The 24,548-nt window shown below is 41.3% G+C and overlaps 1 protein-coding gene across 5 annotated transcripts in view; it reads right to left on the reverse strand.

The window, feature by feature from the left end:
- EP300 (EP300 lysine acetyltransferase) overlaps positions 1-24,548 on the reverse strand; it is a 67,502-nt gene that overhangs the window by 14,155 nt on the left and 28,799 nt on the right. For 3 of the 5 annotated variants that reach the window (XM_084748314.1, XM_084748311.1, XM_084748315.1), the window contains 15 exons: positions 23,343-23,436; positions 22,483-22,620; positions 20,863-20,980; positions 19,239-19,413; positions 17,288-17,365; positions 15,742-15,851; positions 14,216-14,353; positions 12,035-12,466; positions 11,035-11,214; positions 10,757-10,901; positions 8,435-8,553; positions 6,873-7,112; positions 5,937-6,025; positions 2,382-2,492; positions 311-367 (listed from right to left, as the gene is read on the reverse strand). In XM_084748314.1, coding sequence (XP_084604440.1) covers positions 311-367; positions 2,382-2,492; positions 5,937-6,025; positions 6,873-7,112; positions 8,435-8,553; positions 10,757-10,901; positions 11,035-11,214; positions 12,035-12,466; positions 14,216-14,353; positions 15,742-15,851; positions 17,288-17,365; positions 19,239-19,413; positions 20,863-20,980; positions 22,483-22,620; positions 23,343-23,436 — 2,224 coding nt within the window. The remainder of the gene's footprint in view (positions 1-310; positions 368-2,381; positions 2,493-5,936; positions 6,026-6,872; positions 7,113-8,434; positions 8,554-10,756; positions 10,902-11,034; positions 11,215-12,034; positions 12,467-14,215; positions 14,354-15,741; positions 15,852-17,287; positions 17,366-19,238; positions 19,414-20,862; positions 20,981-22,482; positions 22,621-23,342; positions 23,437-24,548) is intronic. The other 2 variants (XM_084748312.1, XM_084748313.1) reach the window with 2 other exon arrangements.

The raw sequence follows: 24,548 nt of genomic DNA on the forward strand, positions 1-24,548 counted from the left end.
GTTTAGAATAAGCAGAGGGAAGCAGTCCCTTACAGTGACCTAGGATCAGAAAGGTGACAGGTAGGTGAAGAGATCCTAAGTGTGCATTGGAAAAGCAGAGAAGAGCATATAGCGGTGGGCAGAAGTAGTGTGATACTTGACAGCGAACATTAAATGAACACCAATTGTAAAGGGGATAGCTTCAGTCCCTGAATGCTTCTTAAGTCCCTACTAGCTATTAACATTTATGATATGCAGATGTTAGCCTAAAGTTAAGTTATCATAGAAAAAAGGCCCAGAGTATACTGACAATTCATGGGAAACCACTTACAGTTCAGGATCCAGTGTGTCGTTTTTTCTCTTGGAAAACTGTTCTTTATTTATTGTGCTAAGAAAAGAAAATGGACATAATGAGAAAATAAAACCCCAAAATAATGCTACTTGAATATACAGAAATCTGTATGGTGTTGTAACAAAATTCCTTTTCTCTAAGTATTTCTTGGGTCATAGAAAATTCAGTTGTGTGTAAGGTAAAGTTTTACAGTACTCCATATTAACAGAGTATCTTATATAGCTATGGCTAGGCTTGAGCTCACCTGCCTCTGCCTCCCTAATGCAGAAATTTAACATGTATGGCTTTTCTTTCCCTTTTAAAATCTGGTTCTATACACTGTATACTATACACTTTTTATAATCTGCTATTCGAGATTGTGAACTAGATGTTCATTCAGGAGACATAAGCAGCAGGATTTCTGTGAGTTTGAGGCCAGCCTGGTTTACACAGTGAATTCCAGAACAGCCTGAGATACGTAGTTTTGAGATCCTGTCTTGAAAGAAACAACAAAAAAACAAACACACAAACAAAATAGTTTTATTTGGGATGCTGAGGATAGAAAGCAGCCAGGAGTTTGGTGCTAGTCTAATATACAGACCCCATCCCCATCACTTCTCCAAAAGGTACAAAGAAACCGAACAAGCGACAGGTCAATGTGGGGCTGTGCACCTCTAACCCGTGTTTAGAGAGAGGCAGGAGGATCTCAAGTTAAAGACCAACCTGGATTACATAGTGAAATTTACCTGAGTGGGGGTAACATACACCCACCCACCCACACAGCCACTCCTCACTATTTGAGGGAAGTTTCGTTTTAGGAACTATATGGTCAAGTCCTGTATTTTTAAGTAATGGTGAGAATAGATGCTAAGTGTGTGCTTTAGGTTCCTGCAGTTACCTCAGACTAAACAGAAGGACAAAGTTTTTCTCATTTCATACTACTTATTTTTCATGGACCTCCCCTCCAAAAACAGCATTAAAATTTAAAAGCGTATCTTACACAAATGAAAGCCTCAAGACTCATTCACCTTGCACAATAAAATCAGATATGCCCTTGACAAAAGGATTCATTCACCTTCCTGACGGTCCTAAGACCTTGAATGGAAACCGAAAGGCCAAAGCACCCAGAATGACAGGGGAACGTAGGCTCATTATAGAACTGCAGAACCAGAAAAGGAATGCTATACAGTCTAACCTGACATCCTTTCCTGAAGCAGGGGATCCCTCCCTAGGGTGGACTTGTCTGGCTTTGCTAAGAATCAGGAATGTCTCTTTCTAGACTCCTGGCATCTGTTCTCCTACATAGGTACCCAGTGCTATCACACTGTAATTTTCAATAGTAATTGAATGGGAAAGTGTTGCTGTACAATGTAAACCAGAAAAAATTAACCAGGTTGTCTCAGAGGCTTCTTTCATTAACTATACCTTTAAGACATTGTTTTTGTAGAGGACTCAACAGATTGCTTATCACTGGAAATATGAAGCTTTGAAAAATTTATAATTTGACTTAGAAGTTCTTCATTAAGTTCTTTATTAAGTTGAAGTGTAGTGTCTAATTCTATGTTAAAGACATTAACAAAACCATCTTGGCATTTACGAAATACTAAAAATTTATACAACTACCAAACCCCAGGAGGGCTCACTTGAAGCTGTAATATCTATTGCATTCTGTTTATCTATAAGAGAAGGTATAATGGCATTATGAGTCCAACCTCTTTGAAACTTAATATACTTAGTAATGAAAAGCTTTTGCACAAACCTTTCAGTTTTAAGAGAAGCTATACTTTACAAAGAAAGTACTTATTACTAAGATAAATGTCCAATGCTCAGAAATATCTAATGGAATGTTGTTACACTAACAGTACCTAGGCTAACTAGTCACGTGGCCAGAGAATGCTACTGAGAATCAGTGTCTAATTTAATTTACCTTAAAATCATTTGTATTTAAATAGTTGCCTATGACTGGTGGGATACAATGCTGGATAGTGTAAGATCACTTAGAAATACCTGAGAACAATCACCTGAGAATGGAGAATTAAAAGATCATATTCAAAATGATGTAGTTACTTACGTTTGAGGTTGGGAAGGGTCATCCCCCAAAGAAACGCTCTCCCCTTGGATTTCATTGAAACACTTCTCACAGAAATGATACCTGTCGGCAAGAAGGCCATATTGGGGTGAACTGTTCCGTTCACACAACACAGCCCAAGCCAAGCAACGAAGCCACCAATCACAGCAGGCCAAGGAAGGGAACGGGAGCAGAGAGCAGGTCATCAACGGCGACAAGGACATTCAATGATGCAGATTTATGGGCCCCACAGTTTGGGTTTGTTTTGTTTTTTGGTTTTGTTTTTTGTTTTTTGGTTTTGTTTTTTTTGCAATCAAAGCCAAGCGCAGACAACGACAAGCATGAGGAGAAAAAAAAAAACAAAACAAACGAAGCAATGAGGGATTGCAGGACAACAAAAAACAAAAAGCAAGACAGGACAACACAAAGCAGAAAGCCAAGGCAAAGCACATATTAGCATTAAATATCTCAATGGGATCACAAGTAGCAAATAAAGCAAATAAAGGAGACCTTTCATTAAGATCCATACTGACTGATTTTACTACCCAGTGTTATTCCATTCATTAATTTTTTTGGGTGGGGATTTTCAGGGCAGAATTTCTCTGTGTAGCCCTGACCATCCTACCCTCACTCTGTAGATCAGATTGCCCTCTGACTCGGAGATCTACACTCCACTGCCTCCACAGAGCTGGGACTAAAGGTGTGTAGTACCACGATCTGGAAAAATGGTATCTTTTAAAAACTGTTGACATAAATGAAGTATAATAATTTTATATGCCTGGCTGGAAATGAGCAACCACTCAGTGATCAGTGAATTGGAGGAAGCAAGTTGCTGCAGTGGAAACTTGGTGACTTGGTGAGTCGCACCTACCCCATCCCCCACTAAGTCAGGATTTCTCTGTGTAGCCTTGGCTGTCCTGGAACCACTTTGTAGACCAGGCCAGCCTTTGCCTCCCAATTGTTGGGATTACAGGTATGCGCCACCATGCGGACCACTTGGTGAGTTTTTTGAAAGGCAAGGAATGAGAGGGTTGCTAAAAATTGAACAGTAGGCCTTGCACATGTGAGACTCATGCTACACCACTGAGCCCCTCCACCACTGAGAATAAAAGGCTGGCACTATACTGCTTTAAACACCCATTATGTCATTGTTCAGGAGGCAGAGGCAGGTGAATTTCTCTGAATTCCAGGCCAGCAAAAGCTATAAAATGAGACTGTTAAAAAAAGCAAGCAAGCAAGCAAACAAACAAACAAACAAAAAACCAAAAACACTGGTACACTTCAAAGGTAAAAGTCTATGAAGATAACATTTAAACATGTCAATGGTATGTGATCAACACTGTACACTGCTATTAAAAACTCAAAAATGGGTTGGGTATGGCGGTGAATGACTTTAATCTGAGAACTAGAAAGACAAAGGAAGCCTGGTCTACAAAGTAAATTCCAGGACAGATGGAACTATAGAGAAACCCTGTCTCAAAAAACAAAACACAAGGGAGGACCTAATTGTCAAAATTCCAATTTGAGAAAAATTTTTAGTAGCTGTTATTTGAGTCTTTTAAAAAAGATTTTTCAAAAAAAAAAAGAAAAATAAAGAAAAAAAGCCGGGCGTGGTGGCACACGCCTTTAATCCCAGCACTCGGGAGGCAGAGGCAGGTGGATCGTTGTGAGTTCGAGGTCAGCCTGGTCTACAAAGTGAGTCCAGGACAGCCAAGACTACACAGAGAAACCCTGTCTCGAAAAACAACAACAAAAAAAAGACCCCCCCCTTTCTTTAAAAAACAAAACAAAACAAAACAAAAAACATTTGATCCGAGCTGGAGAGATGGTTCAGTGGTTAAGAGAACTGTCTGCTCTTCCAAAGGACCCGGGCTCATTTCCCAGCAACCACATGGCAGCTCACAACTGTCTGTAACTCCTGTTTTAATAGACCTGACACACCCTCACAACAATGCACATGAATTTAAAACAAACAAACAAACAAACAATTTGATCCCTCTTCTCAGATTCAAGGAGGAAATAAAACAAGTCTAGATTCTGTACCTACAAAGTAGAATTAGAATCTAACTTTCCTATAATTAAAAAATTAGGGGCGGCGAGCTGGGCAGTGGTGGCACACGGAGGCAGAGGCAGGCGGATCGTTGTGAGTTCAAGGCCAGCCTGGTCTACAAAGCGAGTCCAGGACAGCCAAGGCTACACAGAGAAACCCTGTCTCGAAAAACCCAGAAAAAAAAAAGGGGGTGGGGGGGGGCTGTGGAGAGATGGCTCAGAGGTTAAGAGCACTGACTGCTCTTCCAAAGGTCCTAAGTTCAATTCCCAGCAATCACATGGTGGTTCACAACCATCTATAATGAGATCTGATGCCCTCTTCTGGCCTGCAGGTGTACATGCAGACAGAGCACTGTATATATTATAATAAATAAATAAATCTTAAAAAAAAAAAAAAAAAAAAAAGGACATTCTCATAGCCAGAACCTATGGCTCACAAGTTCAATCAAACAGAACACCACAATATTGGCAGCAGGACACAAGCACAGGGCAGCCACTGCTTAGCCTTGCTGTTCTGTTGTAGAGAAGAAACACTAGATGAACTCTAAGGCAGGCTGATAACTGCCCACAGGAGATTGATTACTCAGGATCAAGAGATTCGTGCATGTACAACTTATGTGATTACAGCCCTGGGCCAGAAAGCAACAAAGCAGAGAAGCCTGCATTCCCAAGTCTCTGTAGAGAAAAACTGTCTATGTTTCCCCCCCTCATATTTTCTTTCTTTTTTTTTCAGGGTGAGTCCTCATGCAATCTAACCTGGCTTCAAATTTACTTCTGTACTCATCCAAGGACAACTCTGAAGTGATCCCCCAATCTTTAGAGTACTCGGACTGTAATCACTCTACCCTTTTTATGAGGTGCTAGTCTCAAACCCAGGACTTCATGCTTCCTAGGCAAGTGTTCTACTAACTAGTTACACCTCAGCTCTGGGAGGTCTTTTTTTTTTTTTTTTTTTTTTTTTTTAAACCAGACAGCATTTCTCTACGTAGCCTTAGTTACTGTGGACTCTGCCTCTGCCTCCCTGAGTGCTGGGATTAAAGGTGTGTGCCACCTCTTTTTTTCTTTTTAATCTGTCTGACACAATGTATTTTAGAACACTTCCAAGATTGAAGACATAGGGTGAGAATAGGTTCACAAAACCTATTTTTGTTTTTTGTTTTTTCGAGACAGGGTTTTCTGTGTGGCCTTGGCTGTTCTGGACTCGTTTTGTAGACCAGGCTGGCCTCGAACTCAGTGATCCACCTGCCTCTACCTCCCGAGTGCTGAGATTAAAGGTGTGCGCCACCACGCCCGGCAGGTTCACAACACTTCTAAAGCTCCTTTTTAAAAACTAGATAATATTATTAACTCTGCAAACAAAAGCAAAGAACAGAATTTAGGCAATACAAATGTTTTCAAGCAGATAACATATGAACCACCCTAGTATGTGTGCACACCAGATCATCTGGATTGCATGCACTTTCTATACAAAGGACAGATGTGGCGTGGTCCACATCTGGTTGAGCTTACCTGTTCTGGTAACTATAATAAGTAGCATCACGTGGGATTGTGCATAACTGTTTGCCATAGCAACACAGTGTTTGTGGAGAGAACTCCAACTGCAAAAGAAAGTATTTGTTTAAGAGCACAACGGCCTGAATACTCACAAGGGCAAATCAGAAACAAGCAAGTGGCACCTCAGTTCTCACTTTAATGAATCACAATTAGATACTTGAGCTTACAAAACCTACATATTTACCATACAATTTCAACAGACTGAGCAGGCGTATCTGTCCAGCACTATTTTCAGCTATCCAGAGGCAACATGAAATACAGTACTGGGAACTGTTATACTCAGGAAAAATATCACATGTGAAGCAATCTGCACCTGTACGGATTGTAATAAAGCTCCTACTCCATGAGCTTAGTCTGATGAGTCAATATACTAGGTGGTCAGCTTTGCCAAATAATCTTCATCTATGCAGAATAAAAGTCTTCACAGAAGACATGCCAAACAAATACATTATTGTGTGTGTGATAACTAAACACCTTAGGAGAAAGGGCCTATTGAGATTGGGTAGCATATTGGTATAGTGATTCAACAATCTGTTTCGATGTCGAGTAACATGAAAAAAGAGAGAAGGGACAGTGAACCAGGAGCAGGGATAGGAGGACTGTCAAAGTCAGAAGAGGAAAGTTTTTAAAAAAAAGATGTATTAATTTATTAATATTATATATATACACCTGTACACCTGCAGGGCAGAAAAGGGTCAGAAATCAAGTTATAGATGATTATGAGCCACCATGTGGTTGTTGGGAATTGAACTCAGGATCTCTGGAAGAACAGTCAGCACTCTTAACTCATGAGCCATCTCTCCAGCCCAAAGCAGAGTATTTTTAACCTTAGTCACCACTAGATTCTAGGCATCTTAGAAGTTAAAGGAAGCTCTGAAAGCTACTTCTTACCTTTCTGCCACAACAATATCCAAGGCTTTGCATGACGGGATCAATTTCTTGCTCAAATACCTCCGAGAGTTTGGAGCAGTATTTGTATACCCTTGAAGTTTTACGGTTATATAACCAGGCATTGTTGAACATAAGCCAAATGTCATCGATGTATTGCCAGGGCTCTTGGTACTGCCCAGTATCTAACTTCCGCTTGATTGTAGAAAGATCCATGGGGCTCTTCACAATATCAAAGTAATCCTAGAAGTATTAGCAACACCACATCACATACTCATGAGCAGGGTATTTAGGGAAGATGCAGTATCTTCCTATAATCATCATTAATTTTCCACATAACATGTCTTGATAGGTCTACATCCTGAAGTTTGTAACTTCTTAAAAATACATATGAAGAGGCTTTGATTGAGATATTCTCCAAACAAGAGGTCCAGATAATCTGTCACATATATACAGTAGAACCAAGTATCTTTAAATTTCAGTAGTAGAAGGGACCAACAAATCCTAGAGAATTAGTGTTCCAAGGCAGCAGAAAAACTTATTAAAAACAAAAACAAAACAACAACAAAAACTGAATAAACTGTGACCCTGAAAAGCCACCCACCTGTATGATTTATATTCATTCATACATACATACATACATACATACATACACACACACACACACACACACACACACACACACACACAGGCAAAACCTCATATACACAAAATATAAAAAAATCTTTCTGGAGGCTGGAGAGATGGCTCAGAGGTTAAGAGCACTGTCTGCTCTTCCAGAGGTCGTGAGTTTAATTCCCAGAAACCACATGGTGGTTCTCAGCCATCTATATGAGATCTGGTGCCCTGTTCTGGTGGGCAGGCATACATGCAGGCAGAGCATTGTGTATGTAATTAAAAAACAACAACAAAACCACCTTTCTGTCCTGATCTATAGATGTTGTGATAAATTGTTGACCCAAAAATTACAACTCTAAGTACATACCAAAGAGAAAGAAATCTGTAGCCACATAAAAACTTACACTTAGTGCTAGAAGGCTGAGGCAGAACTTAAAATAACCTGGGGTATAAAATGAGACACTCTCTAAAAATCAAAGCAAAACCATAAAGCAGTACTTGTGCAAGACATTCACAGCACTCAAACTCTCAATAGCCCCAAACTGGAAATAACCAAATGACTGCCAACCAAATAAACACATGCAGGAAATGCAGTAGCATCACACAACTGATGAGATGACTCAAAGGAAGCACGGAATGACACAGTAGCATGGATGTCTAGCCATGACACACTAGCAATGCTAGTGCCTGGGGACTGGATCAGTACAAAGCACTTGCTAAGCTTTCATTCCACAATGAGTGCGATTACTCAATACCAGATTGAAAAACCAAAACAGAAGAATCCAGGGAGTTTATGAAAATGAATTAAAAACCATAGTGGTAGTTGTATAACAGTGAACATACTAAAACTTGTGTACTGTAAATAGGGTAACTTCTGTAACATATAAATCATGTCAATAAAGTTGTTTACCAATTTAAAAGGAAATAAAAAGACACCAAATACTTACAGGGATTCCTAGAAGCTGTGGGTCTACAGGCTGACGAAAGGGAAGGGATTCTGGGTCCTGCCGGTAAAGTGCCTCCAATGTTGGCATCAGAGCCTGGCGTAATTCTTCTGGTTTGAAAACTATAAGGAGAGTCCATTGAAATCAGTTATTGACTGAGCAAAGGGATGTTAAATATGTCCAAGTTAATGTTCTAAAAGCACCCTGAAGAGTCACAGAACACAAAAGTGACACTGCCCTCTGACTAAGGGATCACTTTCTAATTTCAATTCCCACTCTGATTTAAGCATTGTCTGTAAAACAACATAGCTGTTACTATCATTACTGGCTCAGTTACTTTTCCAGCTGCAGATTCACTGAGAATGAACGTGGCCAAATAGAAAAAGAATCAAAGACTCCAACAACACAGAAGAGATTTCTCAAAGTAACAGTCCAAAAGACATTTGTGGAAAGAGAGGGGTTCTGTCAAGCAGAACCAGAAATGGTGTGGTAGCACATGGCTGCATTCCTAACACGGGGCACAATAAAACAGCAACATCTTTTAGGTAAGGCTAGGATATAGAGACCAAGGACAGTCTAAGCTACATAGCAGGTCCTATAAAGTAAGATTGCTGGGCAGAGTAGAACCACACAATGAAAGCCAACTAACCAGTGCCCAAGGAATAAAAAAGAAGAGAGAAGGAAAAAGTGTTTTTATGGCACCAATGTTTAACAATTAGAATAGAGACCTGAGCTGGGCGTGGTGGTGCATGCCTTTAATCCCAGCACTTGGGAGGCAGAGGCGGGTGGGTCGCTAGCCTGGTCTACAAGAGTCCAGGACAACCAAGGCTAACACAGAGAAACCCAGTCTCAAAAAAAAAAAAAAAAAAAACAAAGAACAAAGAATATGAGACCTGGTTTCTTCTATCTAAGACATTAAAAGACAAGCAATTTCTATTAAAATAGGTCACACTGTAAGGACCCAAGGGGAAGGCCTGTTCACTATTTAGATGATATACAATAGACTTCAGTCTTGATTTGCATAACACAAACGGAATGCAGGCTTCAAAGAGTTCAAGAAACATGTGATTAAGGACTTAAGAATTTAAAGCTATGGGCGTGGTGGCGCACGCCTTTAATCCCAGCACTCGGGAGACAGAGGCAGGCGGATTGCTGTGAGTTCGAGGCCAGCCTGGTCTACAAAGCGAGTCCAGGACAGCCAAGGCTACACAGAGAAACCCTGTCTCAAAAAACCAAAATAAATAAATAAATAAAGTTATATTTGTATTTATTTGTGAGCATTTGTGTATTTGTGTACATGGGCTAAAGCATTTGTGGAGGTGAAAAGAACAATTTCAGGAGCCAACACTCTCTTTCCAACATGGAAGTGAGTGTCTGTCAGTCTGTATTTGTACGACAAGGGTTAATGTGAGATGGGTGTTTGCTCAGTCAACTGTTTTTCACTTTTTTTCCCCTTCCTTCGAGACAGGGTTTCTCTGTGTAGCCTTGGATGTCCTGGACTCCCTTTGTTACACCAGGCTGGCCTCAAACTCACAGTGATTTGGCTGCCTCTGCCTCCCAAATGCTGGGATTAAAGGCATGCGCCACCTCACCTGGCTACATTTAAAAAAAAAAAAAGATTTATTTATTATTTCTTATTGTGTAGGTGTTATGTCTACATGCCTGCTAGAAGAGGATACCAGATCTCATTATAGATGGTTGTGAGCCACCATGTGGTTGCTAGGATTTTAACTCGAGGACCCCTGGAAGAGCAGATAATGCTCTTAACCTCTGAGCCATCTCTCCAACCCCATTTAAAAAAAAAAAAGCCAACAAACTTGCTCTTGTTTTTCACATTTTTAAAATACTTTCTGTGCTCGTATGTTTGCCTGATTTTATGTGCTAGAGCTTCACAGGACAGAAGAGGCTGTTTGGTTACAGGTGGTTATAAACTAGCATGTAGATGCTGTAATTGAATCTGGGTCCTCTATAAAAGCACTTGAGGACGCCATCCTCTCTCAACCCCATACTCTACAGCCTACTAGGATACGAGCTCACAAGCCATCAGACTCCAGAGAGCACCCATCCTCTGCTTTCCCACTGTCAGATTACACGTGTATCAAAATGCCCAGCTATGAGACAAGGTCTCACTGTCTGTCTCAGCCTTGCCTGGAATTTGCTGTGTCCTTTAACTCAGGTTCATCTGCCTCTGCCTCCCAAGCAGTGGAATTAAAGATGTGCAGGCACCTGGCATATCCACACAAGTGGTGGGAAACAAAATCAGATCTTCAGTGTTTGTGGGGTAAGCATTTTACCAAATAAATGGTCCCTCTAGCATTTACTTACTCTTCTTCTTTGACTGTCCAGGAGCTGGGGAGGACTGTGCAGCAGAGGTGCTCGGCTGCTCTTCTTCCTCTTTTACTTCAGGTTTCATCTCAGTGCCTCTCTCTTCCGTTTCTGTAGGTTCCACTTTAGCATCTTCAGCTTTAGCCTAAAACACAAGGGAAGGAATTTTAAGTATTTCAAAGACATACAGCTGGGAATGAGAGGATTCCCATCCCCTGACTTGCTCTGGACACCCCTAAGTCTCCTCTCCTACCAACACCTAGCTGCTCTATTCTCACCTCCTGAGTATCGTCTGGTTGAGCGACTGCTGGTTCTGGTTGATCCACCTCCATTTTAACCTCCATTTTGATTTCCTGTGAAGGCTGCTTCTCAGGAATAGTCTGTGAATTCACTTCAGTGCTACTAGTAGATGGAGGGTTTGATACCTGGCCTTCAACGCTTACAGTTGGCTGAGAAAGCTGGAGAGACAAAAGAAAAGCACAGGGAAAAAAGCTGGTAATAAACTACAGAGGAAAGACAGGCGGTGGTGGGGCAAAACAAAAGCTACACAAGAGTAGCTGTTTATGTTGGGAGTAGTGTCCCTGGACCCATTATTATGTTTGCTCTTACTTAGCTCATTTTAAGAACTGGAGATCCGGCCAGTGCAAGTCTTTAATCCCAGCACTCAGGAGGCAGAGGCAGGTGGATCGCTATGAGTTCAAGGCCAGCCTGGTCTACAAAGCAAGTCCAGGACAGCCAAGGCTACACAGCGAAACCCTGTCTTGGAAAAAACAAAAACAAAAAGAAAAAAAAAAAAAAAGGAGGGGACATACAGGACTTGCCAAATGCTGGCTGGTTTTATTTGAAACAGCTACCAAGTTTTTTGTTGTTATGTGTTTATGCATAGAAGTTCCAAAGATGGCTACTTCACAGAAGGCCACAGTATTAAACAGTGAGATTATGGATGAGTAATGGTAGAGCACACCTTTAATCCCAGCATTCGGGAGGCAGAGACAGACAGTTCGAAGCCAGACTGGTCTACAAAGTGAGTCCATGAGAGCCAGTGCTGCTACACAGAGAAACTCTGTCTCGTAAAACAAACTAAGTGTAGAGGCCTTAGAACATAGAATGAAGCAAAATGGACAGTAAAACTAAACAAATCTTCTAGATTTTTCAATGCTAGTTATTACTGTAAGAAAAAACAGGATATAAAACAACGCTATCTATGGACACAGGAAGGGACAAAACAAAAGTGAAATGGTGCAGAAACACCACCCACTCCAATACACATCTACTTACCGGAGTTGAAGGCTGAGGAGGCAGCAATGGTGCTGTTGGAGTAGGAACAGAGGCTACAGTGCTCTGCTGTGAGCGAGGCTGTTGCTGGGATTGGTCAGCAGAAGGAGCAGCAGGAATTGTAGGCTGCACTTGGGGAGGAAGATGTGTTGGTGGTGTAGGTGTCTGTCTAGATGGGGGATGTAGAGCTTGAGGCTGTGGTCCAGGTGGTATGGCAGGAGGTGTAGGAACAGGTGCAGGAATTGCAGTTGCTGGTGGTTGCTGAGTCCCTATGCTTGGGGGGGTATGGTGAGGAGTAGGGGTACGACTGGGAACAGGAGAAGGTGAATTCTGATGAGCTTGTTGAGGCAGAGTTGGACAGTGAATATGGCTCCCTTGAGACCCTGGAGGCATTATAGGAGAGTTCACTGGGCAGGAAGAACTGGACATTTGTGCCTGTTAAAATGAAAAATATTTGGTATTTACAAATACATATATTATTTAGTACACACTGATTATAAATCAAAATCAATACCAAACTTTCTGAGACGAAGACTCTGGCTAGTCTTGTAGTAACAGAGATACATCTGCTTGAGTGCCTCTGTCTCCAGAGCAAGGGTTAAAGGTGCGCATGCCTTTCAGTCTTCAAAGAGGAGGAAAGAGGGACCCATTCAAAATCATGCTTGGTTATTATAATTTAAGTGTATGTGTCAGTACCTGCATGTAGGGATTTCTACCATACATACAGGATGCCGAAAGCAGGCACTAGACAATTGGATCCACTGGAAGTGCAGTTACAGGCAGGTGGGAGATGCCTGGCACAAGGCTGGAAACTGAACATGAGTCTTTTGAAAGAGCAGCAAGTTCTCTTAACCTCAAAGCCATCTCTTCAAACTGTAACATTTTATTTTTAAGTGTATATTCCTTGGCCAGTCATGGCAGTGCAGGCCTTTAATCCCAGCCATTTGAGAGGATGCAGGAGGCTCCTGAGCTCAGACTAGCCTAGTCTACACTGGGGTGGGAGGGGGCGGGGTGGGGGTAGTTTAGGTGTGTGTGTGGGGGGGGGGGGAATTAAAGCTATCATGAGCCACTATACTAAGATTCTGTGAACTGGTAGAATATTTTCAATGCTTATGCAGATATTGAATTTGATCATCAATACTACAAAAAAGAGTTTATTTATTTCTTTAAAAGGTTGAGGATCAGGTGTGTGGTGGTACACACCTTTAATCCCAGCTTTGGGGAGGCAGAGGCATGCAGATCTCTAAGTTAGAGGCCACCCTGGGATACAAAGAGAGTTCCTGGACAGCCAGGGCTACACAGAGAAACCCTGTCAAAAATAAACAAACATCAAAACAAAACAAAAGGCTGAGCACTGGCTGGTGGTGGTGCATGTCTTTTATTCCCAGTGCTTGGGGGTAAAGGCGGGCAGACCTTGTGAATTTGAGGCCAACCTGATCTACACAGCAAGTTGCAGAATAGTCAGAGCTACAGAGAGAAGTCTGGTCTCAAAAAAAACAATAACTTAAAAAAAAAGTTGAAGTGACCAACTTAACATCACAAAATCACTGCCTCTTGCTCAAGTACAAAGTATGATAAGGCAAGCCTAGAATCCTAGCATTTGGGAGGCTAAGGCAGAGTTTATGACATTGGAGGCTAGGCTACACGGTGAAGGCCAGACTAGCATGAATCACATGAGATTTAGCCTCAAAACTCCAAATAAATTTTAAAAGATTACAACAACAACAACAACAACAACAATCTGTTCTATGAGTTAAAGGCCAGGCCTACTAAATAGTGAGACTTGTCTTTGAACAAAAGAAAAAATTGAAGGATGGGCGTGGTGGCCCAGGCCTTTAATCCCAGCACTCCAGAGGTAGAGGCAGGCTGATTGATGTGAGCTTGAGGCCAGCCTGGTCTACAAAATGAGTCTAGCCAAGGCTATACAGAAAAACCCTGTCTCAGGAAAAAAAAGGAAAGAAAATAAAAGAAAAATTTGACAACTGTTGGAGGGAACACTTATTAGGAAAACTGGTATCACCAGGAAATGCTGTCTACCATGTAAGTCTGGGAACCTGTACAGCCTCCAGGGTAAAATTAGAGAATAGACTACATACATACTACATAAACTTGTATGCCCTGTGGCATGTGTACCTAGACCTGCACACATGCACACTAAGAGTAATTTAAACAGTAAAAACATACTTGAGACACTGGTGCTTGACCACTGGAGGGAGCCAAAGGCATGTTTGTTACACTCATTCCTTGGGATGGAAACTGAGTCTGGGAGAGGAACTGGTTCTGGCTGGAAGCCTGCTGCATGCGAGGTCCATAACCCATAGGCTGCAAAAACAAAAAGCAAAACCCCCACCAAAACATAGAACATCAGTTTCTTTACAATTATTCTACTATTTTAATTAGCAATCACATTTGTTCTGCTATTTAAGTTTTTAAAAAAGATTTATTTATTTATTACATATACATGTATGCCTGCACACAAGAAGAGGGCACCAGATCTCACTATAGAAGGTTGTGAGCCGCCATGTGGTTACTGGGAATTGAACTCAGGACCTCTGGAAGAGCAGCCAGTGCTTTTTACCAGTCAGTCATCTCTCCAGCCCTGTTTAAGATTTTTGAGTAGAGAAGAAGAAAAGACAGTAGTTCAGGGAGGAGAAACAGGAGGAATAAGTAAAAGAACTAACCACTTAGCTAGCCAGGGGTGGTGGCGCATGCCTTTAATCCTAGTACTCAGGAGGTAGAGGCAGTACACATGCCATAGAGGCAATTGGGGAGGTCCAAAGACCACTTACAAGAAGCAGGTTTTTTAGGCTGGAGAGATGGATCAGAGGTTAAGAGCACTTATCTGTTCTTCCAAAGGTTCTGAGTTCAATTCCCAGCAACCACACGGTGGCTCAAAACCATCTACAATGAGATCTGTTGCCCTCTTCTGAATTGCAGGCACACATGTAGGCAGAACACTGTGTACATAATAACTAAAAAGAGTCAGTGGTTCCCCCCCCCCTCCCACCTGATGGGTCTCAGAGAGTGAAAGTGGGTCATAACGTCTGGGACAAGTGTCATTGCTTACTGACCTATCTACCTAGCTAAGTGGGTTTGTAAAATTTTTATTTATATCTGTATGTATTCAGTGATGCCCATATCAAGTAAGGGAAGACTTTGCAGAGGAGTTAGTTCCTTTCGTCCCCTGTGGTCCTGGGGAATAAACTCGGGGTTTCTGGCAGCAAGAACACTACATAGTTTTTGAAATATAAAAACAGGGCTGGAGAGATGGCTTAGCAGTTAAGAGCACTGTCTGTTCTTCCAGAGGTCCTGAACTCAATTCCCAGCACCCACAGAGTGGTTCACAACCACAGGGTGGCTCACAGCCACGTATAATGTGTGATCTGATGCCTTCTTCTGGCAAGCTGGCGCACATGCAGGCAGGGCATTGTATATGTAGTAAATAAATGCATCTTTTTAAAAGGAAAAGAAAAGAAAAGGCCTTTGTCACCAAGTTTGAGATCTTGATTTGGATGCCTGGAACACATGGAAGGACAGAGTTAATCTGTTGTGTCCTGAGACTTCTGTATGAGCACTGCAAGGACAAACACTTTACTCATAGAATAGAAAGTGTTTTGCTTAGACAGGTTTGAACATTAGTGTTTTTGAAGTGGTAACAAAGAAAAGTTTTGTTTTCTGCTTGTTTTTAAGGTATATAAAGTAAAGCTAACCGGATTGAGTGCCCCAGACTGAGCCAACTGTCCATGGTGCTGAAGAGGAGAGGGTTGCCGGGGTCCTATCGGCGGCTGGGGCATATTCATCTGTCCAAACTGATTCAAACCTGTAAATATATGCAAAATAATAACTCAATACTTTTGACGAAGTTAATAACAGGATGTAAGTATTTTGTTTTACTTTACCTTATCTTCTCTCTTTCTTTCTTTTTTTCCCCCCCCTTTGTTTTTTTTTTTCGAGACAGGGTTTCTCAGCGTAGCCTTGGCTAGGCTGGACTCACTTTGTAGACCAGGCTGGCCTTGAACTCACAGTGATCCACCTGCCTCTGCCTCCCAAGTGCTGGGATTACGGGTGTGCGCCACCATGCCCAGCTATTTTACTTTTCTTTCTTTCTTTTATTTTTTTAATTTTTAAAAAATTTATTCTTGTTACATCTCAATGGTTATCCCATCCCTTGTATCCTCTCATTCTTCCCCCACTCCCATTTTCCCCTTATTCCCCTCCCCTATGACTCCCCTGAGGGAGATTTCCTCCCCTTGTATATGCTCATAGGTTATCAAGTCTCTTCTTGGTAACCTGCTGTCCTTCCTCTGAGTGCCACCAGGTCTCCCCCTCCAGGGGACATGGTCCGGCTGTTTTACTTTTCAAAACAACATTTCTCTGTGTATTCTTGGCTGTCCTGGACTGGCTTTGTAGACCTGGCTAGCCTCAAACTCGCAGAGATCCTCTCCCTACCTGAGTGCTGGGATTACAAGCATTCACCATAGTGTTCAGCTAGGAAATATGTTTTAATATATGATTCTGTTCATTTTCTCAGGACCTACAAACTAGTACTGAAACTCAATCAATCTGTTTCAGTCACAGAACCGAGCAAGGGCAGGTATCTATCTATCCATCCATCCATCCATCCATCTTCACCATGTAGCCCTGGCTGTCCTGGAATTTCAACGTACTAAACTGTTTGTGGTTTTAAATTTTTCAAAGAGTCTCGCTCTGTAGTGTAGCTCACTCTGCCAGTTTTTCTAACTCAGATAAATTTTCCTTTTACCTTTTCCTTCTGCATACTCACCCATAAATTAAGCATGAACTCAGCCTTAAACTCATAGAGGGCCACCTGCCCCAGCCTCCCAAACGCTCACACTCAACTAGGAAACTGGTAATGGTATTATTACTTTAGCTGGTTTTGAAGTGGGATTCCACCATGTAGTTCTGCCTCGTCTAGAATTCACTACGTAGACCAGGCAGACTTTGAACTCACAAGTGTGCCATCCACCTGCCTCTGACTCCAGAATGCTGGGAAGAAAGGTGAGCTCCTCCATATTTAGAAATTAGGTGGTTTTAAATGCACGTTTGTTTATTGTGATGTAACCTGGACCTGTCAGGCAACCTGCCTCCTCATTTACCCTTCCTTAATGGATTTCCAATAGAAGAGATCTTTAAATTTCTTGCTACTGAATTAAATCAGGAATTAAGGCAGCAAGTGTCTTCTGTTCTACAACAAGGACTCTTAAAATCAACCCTGTATTTTTTTAAAAAATTTACCAGGTTGAGGAGTTATCCGAGGCATCATCTGGTTTGGCACACTGCCACGGATCATAGCTGGATCAGGTAGAGGACCATCTGGAGTTAAAGACAGAAGTAGTTAAATATCCTTTTGTTTCCTAAAAACCACAAAATCCCATCAAGTATTATTAAATAGCAAAGTATCTCTAACCTCAATCTCAGAGAAGAAAGTTGTTAACTGTGTAAGAACCGTGAAGCAACAGCATCCATATTATACTACACCATTCATTTTATGCATCTTAAATGTGAAACTTAAAATAAGATTAAAATGTGTAACTTTCTTATCTTGTTAGAGTATCTATACATCCTCTAGTTGAACACTTTCTACAGGACACACAGAATAGTGTTGTTGGGCTAGTAAGTCAGCTCTGTAAATAAACGTACTTGCTTTTGAACCTTGCAGTCTGAGTCTGATACTGAAGATCCACTGAGTGGAAGTAGAGAAGTGATTCTTGGAAATTGCCCTGCTACCTGTATGGTTGCTATGGCACTCTGTTCAAGCACACCAGTTTCTATAATAGAAACCATTTGTGTTCTTCTGGGTAAGGTGGGCTGAAATTTCTAACCTATTACTTAGAAAGCTAAAAGAAGTATTGTTATGAGTTCAAGTTCACTCTGGGACTTGTCTCTGGGAGCCTGTCTCACAAACAAACAGCAAGTACCTGCTTCCACTACACACATATGCCAGCTTTTCTAACTCAGATAAGTTTTTCTTCTGTATACTTGCCTCCTAAGAGCTGGGACTAAAGGCGTGCACCACCACCGCCTGGCTTACTTGCCCAAAACATAAGTCTAAAGTATGCTTTCCCAGGGAACTTTGGATTTCCACACTCACTTGCTGAAGCTCTTTCCTGACCCTTTGGCCATATCTTTGCTTGTTGACCTCCAATGCAAAAGCAATAGCTTTCTTCGTTATTCTGTTCTATCCTGTGTTCCTCAACACAACAAATACTGATATTCCCTACTATTATCTTTACCATGTAATTTAAGCAACATGTGCTATCTTTACAACTATTATCTCATTCTGCATTTTTCTACTCAGAATCTGTAAGTACATCCAGGAATAAAATTAGCAATACGTAACAGTCTTAGATATATAATAACTTCAAAAATCAAATCAAGAATGGTGTTAAGTACATCAGGAGCAGTGGGAAGGGTCTTTTCTTAAAAGTATTTTTAATTTGATGTTCTGTATGTATGACTGTTCTGTAAATATTCTGGGTTGTTTTTTTTTTTTCCTTTTCACTTTTTGAAAGTGGACAAAATCTTGGGATTTCCCCCCTTAAACAATACAAAATAAAACTTTCTTTACGCGCAAATAAACTTCTTTGATAAAAAGTAAGGGAAAAAAAAAAAGAATAGTGTTAAATCAAGGAGTGGAAGTTGTTAATACATGTTATGTCTTAACACTTGTCTTGGTCACAGCAATAAAACACTAAGGCACCCTGTCTCAAAACACTAAAATGAACAAATAAAAACAAAAAACCCATTAATAACAAAAAGCAATTAGTATTAAAGTTTCTAGTAAGCCCTGAATCTAGTTGGTTTACCAAAATCTACTGGGCGCCTGTCAATACAAGACAATAGGCTGCTGGAGAAGCCAGCAAAGACATGTAGGCTGCCACTTACTATTTGAAAGGTTCTTCGGGGCAGTAAAAATAATAAGAGTATCAAGTTATGCAATCATTATACCCTGAAAGCCATATTCTTCCAATCATTTTTAAAACGGTATATTATTTTCCTCATATTAATTCTAACAAAAAGTACTTACTAGCCGGGCGTGGTGGAGCATGCCTTTAATCCCAGCACTCAGGAGGCAGAGGCAGGCGGATCACTGTGAGTTCGAGGCCAGCCTGGACTACAAAGTGAGTCCAGGACAGTCAAGGCTACACAGAGAAACCCTGTCTCGAAAAACCAAAAAAGTACTTACTAGTAGTCATTCCTGGCTGTTGCTGTCCCATGTTGGGCCCAGTATTCATAGAAACCGGAACAATGCCAGAAGTATTTGGTAGCATGTTTTGTTTCTGTAGTCTTGTCCTCCGTTTCTCTTCCAGTTCTTTCTGGATCTTATATATCTTCTCAGCAAGGAGGTGGTAATATTCCGCCTTGAAAAGTTTTTAAGTAAAAAGGAGTCAAAAACAGGAATTAAATAACAGAAAAATGATCTAAGCTCAAACATCTTTTCTTTCTTTATTATTTTTGTTTTTTTCAAGACAGGATTTCTCTGTGTAACAGCCCTGGCTGTCCTGGAACTTGCTCAGCAGACCAGGTTGGCCTGGAACAAACAGAAATTTGCCTGCCTCTACCTCCCAAGCCTGGTTCAAATATCGGTTTCATTCAAAGAGGAGGCAAGAACTAAAGCTGGCTGTAGAGGGAGAGGCTGGCAGGTCTCTGAGTTCGAGGCTAGCCTCTTCTATAGAGCAAGTTGTAAGACAGCCAGAGCTACAGAGAGAAACCCTGTCTTGAAAAGAAAAACAAACACACACAAAACCAAACAAGCACAAAAACCAAAAGTTGGCAGGACTCAAATGTATCTAAGGTCATTAATAAATACACTCATAATAGCAATGACACATGACTAGTAATTTTACTATGAATAAAACTTCTGGAAATATCTTTATAAAATAGAAGCTGGCAATTTATAAGGTAGAAAAATAATAGCCAACATTTTAATGCCAAATTAAACATGTTCAACTTGATGCAGAGAAAATACTGCTTCACATAAAACCTGAAAAAACTGATTCACCACATTCTATAGAAGATGGCACAGAACTATTAACTATAGCTGCTTGTCAAGGTAAGTCCCACATGAATATAGTAGCCCACGCTTTTAATCCCAGCATTAGGGAGTCAAAGACAGGCAGATCTGAGTGTGAGCCCAGCCTCACCTAGAGTTAGTTCTGGAGCAGCCAGGGAAGACTAGAAGAAAAGGAGGGAAAGGAGGAGCGGGAAGGGAGAGAGAAAGAATGAGAATCTTAAAAGGGTAAGATGCTGGACGTGGTGGAGCATGCCTTTAACTCCAACATCAGAAGGCAGAAGCAGGTGCATCTTCATGAGTTTCAGACCGACTGGTCTATAAAGCAAGTTCCAGGACAGCCAGGCCTATTACACAGAGAAACCCTGCCTCAAAAGAAAAAACAAAACCAAAAAAACCACAACAAAACAAAAAACACGTAACATAATTGACATGCACTTAAAGACATTGTTTTGTTGGCCAAGATTAGTTGTACCACATGAAATCCTAGCACATAGGAAGATCAAGAGTTCATGACCAGCTTCCACCACAGTTTGAGACCAGCAAGTTTTACTTCGGGCTTTGTCTCAAAGAAATAAGCTCCTTTTTAATTTACAACCTTTCGGGACTAGGAAGATTGCTTGTCATGTATGCTTTGTCTGTTTGAGATTCGTCCTCACTATGCAGTTTCCAATTCATAAAGATCTGCAAACCTTTGCCGCCAGAGTGCTGGGATTAAAAGTATGCATCACCACACCATACAAAGACAATTTAAAATTCAAAAGACCCACTTCAAAAAAGAGAAAAACTTCAAGCTCACTCTGTTGTTTGCAGATTCATACATGTCCCCTTCTACTTTACGAGCATATGCAACAAGGTTTTCCATCCGTCGATCTTTTAAAGCAGCAGGATCCGGAGTAGGAAATATGGCTTGAACACTGGAATACAAAGCAGCAACACTGCAATGACACACCAGCGTGTGCACACATTTACAAAAACACAGAACACTGTGATGTTTGCCCAAACCAGTATTTATAAGGTTCACTCGTAAAACACTTTTTTGTTTGTTTGTTTGTTTGTTTGTTTGTTTTGGTTTTTCGAGACAGGGTTTCTCTGTGTAGCCTTGGCCATCCTGGACTCTCTTTGTAGACCAGGCTGGCCTCGAATTCACAGCGTAAAACACTTTTTATAGACAGGTGGTGGTGGCCTACAAGTTTAATCCCAGCGGCAGATGGGTATTGGATTTTGAGGCCAGAGTGGCCTATAGCAAGAATTCCATGCTAGCCAGGGATACATAGAGAAACCCTGCCTGAAACAAAACAGAACAAACAAAAAACCCTTTTTTGGAAGTTGTTCATTTCATTACATCTCATCTTTATTTTGTTTGTTTTATCTGAACATATGTGAAATGCCATGCGTGTGCAGTATACACAGAGGCCAGAAGACCAGAAGAGTGATTTATATACACCAGGACTGAAATTACAGACAGCTGCAACCTGCCACGTGGTGAGCTGGGTTAAACCAAGATCCTTGGCATAGTAGACAGTGCTCTTAAGTTTTTGTTTGTTTGTTTGTTTAAGTGTTTTTCAAACTGGGTTTCTCTGTGTAGCTCTGGCTGTCCTGGACTCACACTGGCCTGAAACTCAGAGAGCCATCTGGCTCTGCCTCCTGTGTGCTGGGATTAAAGGCCTGTACTACCACACCTGGTCCCCAGCCAGTGCTCTTAAATAAAACATCTCTTGAGACCAAAATTTACCAACAGGATGATATATACCTAGTTTTTCTTTTCTTTGGAGACAGGGTTTTTCTGAATAGCCCTGGCTATCCTTGAACTCTAAGTACACCAACTTGGATGGCATTAAAATCAGTGATCAGCCTGCCTCTACTACCCTGCTCTAGAGTAAATGGCACAGGCCACCACAACTATAAAATATTTTTTAAAAGATTGATATATTACAATTATTAAACAATAATCACTAAGAGTAACATCATAATGATCTAGACAGCTAGAGCGACTGCTTACTGATTGAGACTTTCAGAAGAATCAGCTTTGGTTCTCAGCTCCGGCATCTAGTAGATCAAACACCCTCTCCCACTCATACCCACACATATCATAAATTCACATAAAACATACATATGAAACATGTGAAAAGTAAATTATAAGCAGATCATCAGCCTGGCTACATATACAAAAGTAGTAATATGGCTTTGGTGGCAACATGCCCAGCATGTGGGAGGCACTATTGACTGGGTAATTTTTTGGTTTGCTGACACAGGGAGCAATTCTCTGTGTAGGTTTTGCATGTCCTGGAAACTGTTCTGTAGACCAGGCTGGCCTCAAACTCAAGAGATTTATTTGCCTGCCTCAGGCTCCAAGTACTGGTATTAAAGACAGGCCTTGGCACCACAATCAGCAAACACACTCTGTCACCTTACTTACAGTTTATGAACAAGGTGGTTTCGAAGATCCTGAGTAATATCTTCATGCCATTGTTTCCGAATTCCAGTACTAGATGGCTGAGCTGCTGTTGGCAAAGGACCCAGGGAAGCCACAGTGGCATTTTCACTCATCATTGGGCTTTTAAAATGAGAGATAAAATAGCTTTAGTGAAGAAGCAATGGAGAAAGACTTCGCTTAATTAGAGCTAACAGTAATTACAGCCATGAGTGGTGACTGAGTCTACTTAAGGCATGTGTATGAGACTTACTACATGTTGTGTGTGTACACACAGTTCAGTATAGAATACTGTTACATTTTCTTATGAATGATTAGGACGAATTCTTATATTTAAAAAGCCAAGTCTGCAGAGGCAGGCGGGATCACTGTGAGTTTGAGGCCAGCCTGGTCTACAAAGCAAGTCCATGACAGCAAAGGCTACCCAGAGAAACCTTGTCTCAAAAAACCAAAAAAACAAAACAAAGAACAAAAAACAAAAACAAAAAACCAAAAAAAGGCCAAGTCTGTCACTAGGCTGTTGCCCTGTGGATACACCTCATCTCTTACAAAGGCCCTTAAGCAATGACTTAAAGAAACATTAAAAGAAACATACGCTTCGAAACCTTCATATACGTGCACAATACATGGGGATGGTACCATTATTTAAGAATGGGATGGAGCTGCAACTCCCTACTTCTCTGGGAGGGAATAGATTAACTCAGGTAAGTGACACAAATGTCAAGTAAGGCTATGCATGGACAACCAGCTTGATCCTTCCCTAAAAGCTAGCAGCAAATCCACAAAACTAAGCAAAGTATTCAAGGAATTCTTAAGCATTTGAAGGGACTCAGGCACAAACTTACTTTTGAGAATTCATGGCTGAATGCAACATGGAGTCAGAAAGAAGATTCGGCGTCTGAACCCCCACACCTCCATTTACACCCACAGTACTAGCACCTGAGGTGAAACATAGCAAAGTAACAGAACAAATACATAAAATAGCCACCATACAATAAATACCATAAACCAAGTGAAGAGAAATAACAAATTAGGAAAAATCAGCACATATTATTAGCGATGCAATTAACAACACATAGACTTAACACATGAAGTTACCTTACAAATCAGTAAGGAAAAAGAGGCACAGGAACGGGAAGGACTCAACTGGTAAAGTGCTGCTACATAAGCACAAGGACCAGAGCCCAGATCTGGTGCCCACACAGAAACATGGAAGTGCAGTGCTCAAACATCACCGTAGTGCCAAACCTAGGTCAGGCCATCTAGGCAATGAATGCGTTCCAGTCTAATAAAAACACCCCCCTCCCCCCCAAAAAAAGGCATAAAAAAGGAAGACATAGACCTTGTCTCAAAGGGGGGTTGGGCGGACAGATATGGTGGCATATCTTTAGTCCCTGAATTTAGAAAGCAGAGGCAAGGTCCAGGCATTGTTTTGCACAGCCTAGGCTCCAATGTGAATACAGGATAGCCAGGGCTCTGTTCTGTCTTGAAAAAACAAAACAAAAGAAAAGGTACAGGCAAGCACATCTCTGAAAAGTCAAACCTCAGCTTGGTCTACCTCAGTGAGTTCCAGGACAGTCAGAGCTACCCAATGAGACCCTGTCATTTAAAACAAAACAAAACAATAAAGGAAAAAGGCTGGGTGTGGTGGTAGTGCACATCTGTAATCCCAGCACTCAGGGAGGAAGATACAAAGAGTCTGTTGGAAGCCAGCCTAGTCTACAAAGTGAGTCCAGGACAGGGAAGGCTAGATAGATAAGCCCTGTCTCCAAAAAACAAATAAACAAAAACGAGCTGGAAAGATGGCTGAGGTGTAAAAAGCACCTGCTGGTCTTGAAGGGAATCTGGGCTCAGTTCCCAACATCTACATTACTCCTCACAGCCATACAAAAGCTCCAGCCCCAAGAATCCAATAACCTCTTCTAATCTCAGATTGTCTGTGATACACATATAGTAAGGCAGAAAAATACAAATCTAAATAAATATTAAAATGCAAGAATATGACTGGAGAGCTCAATCTGTACACAAAGTGCTTGCCATGCATGAGGTCC

Source organism: Acomys minous (genome assembly GCF_964271855.1).
Source record: "Acomys minous genome assembly, chromosome: 12".
NCBI lineage: Eukaryota > Metazoa > Chordata > Mammalia > Rodentia > Muridae > Acomys > Acomys minous.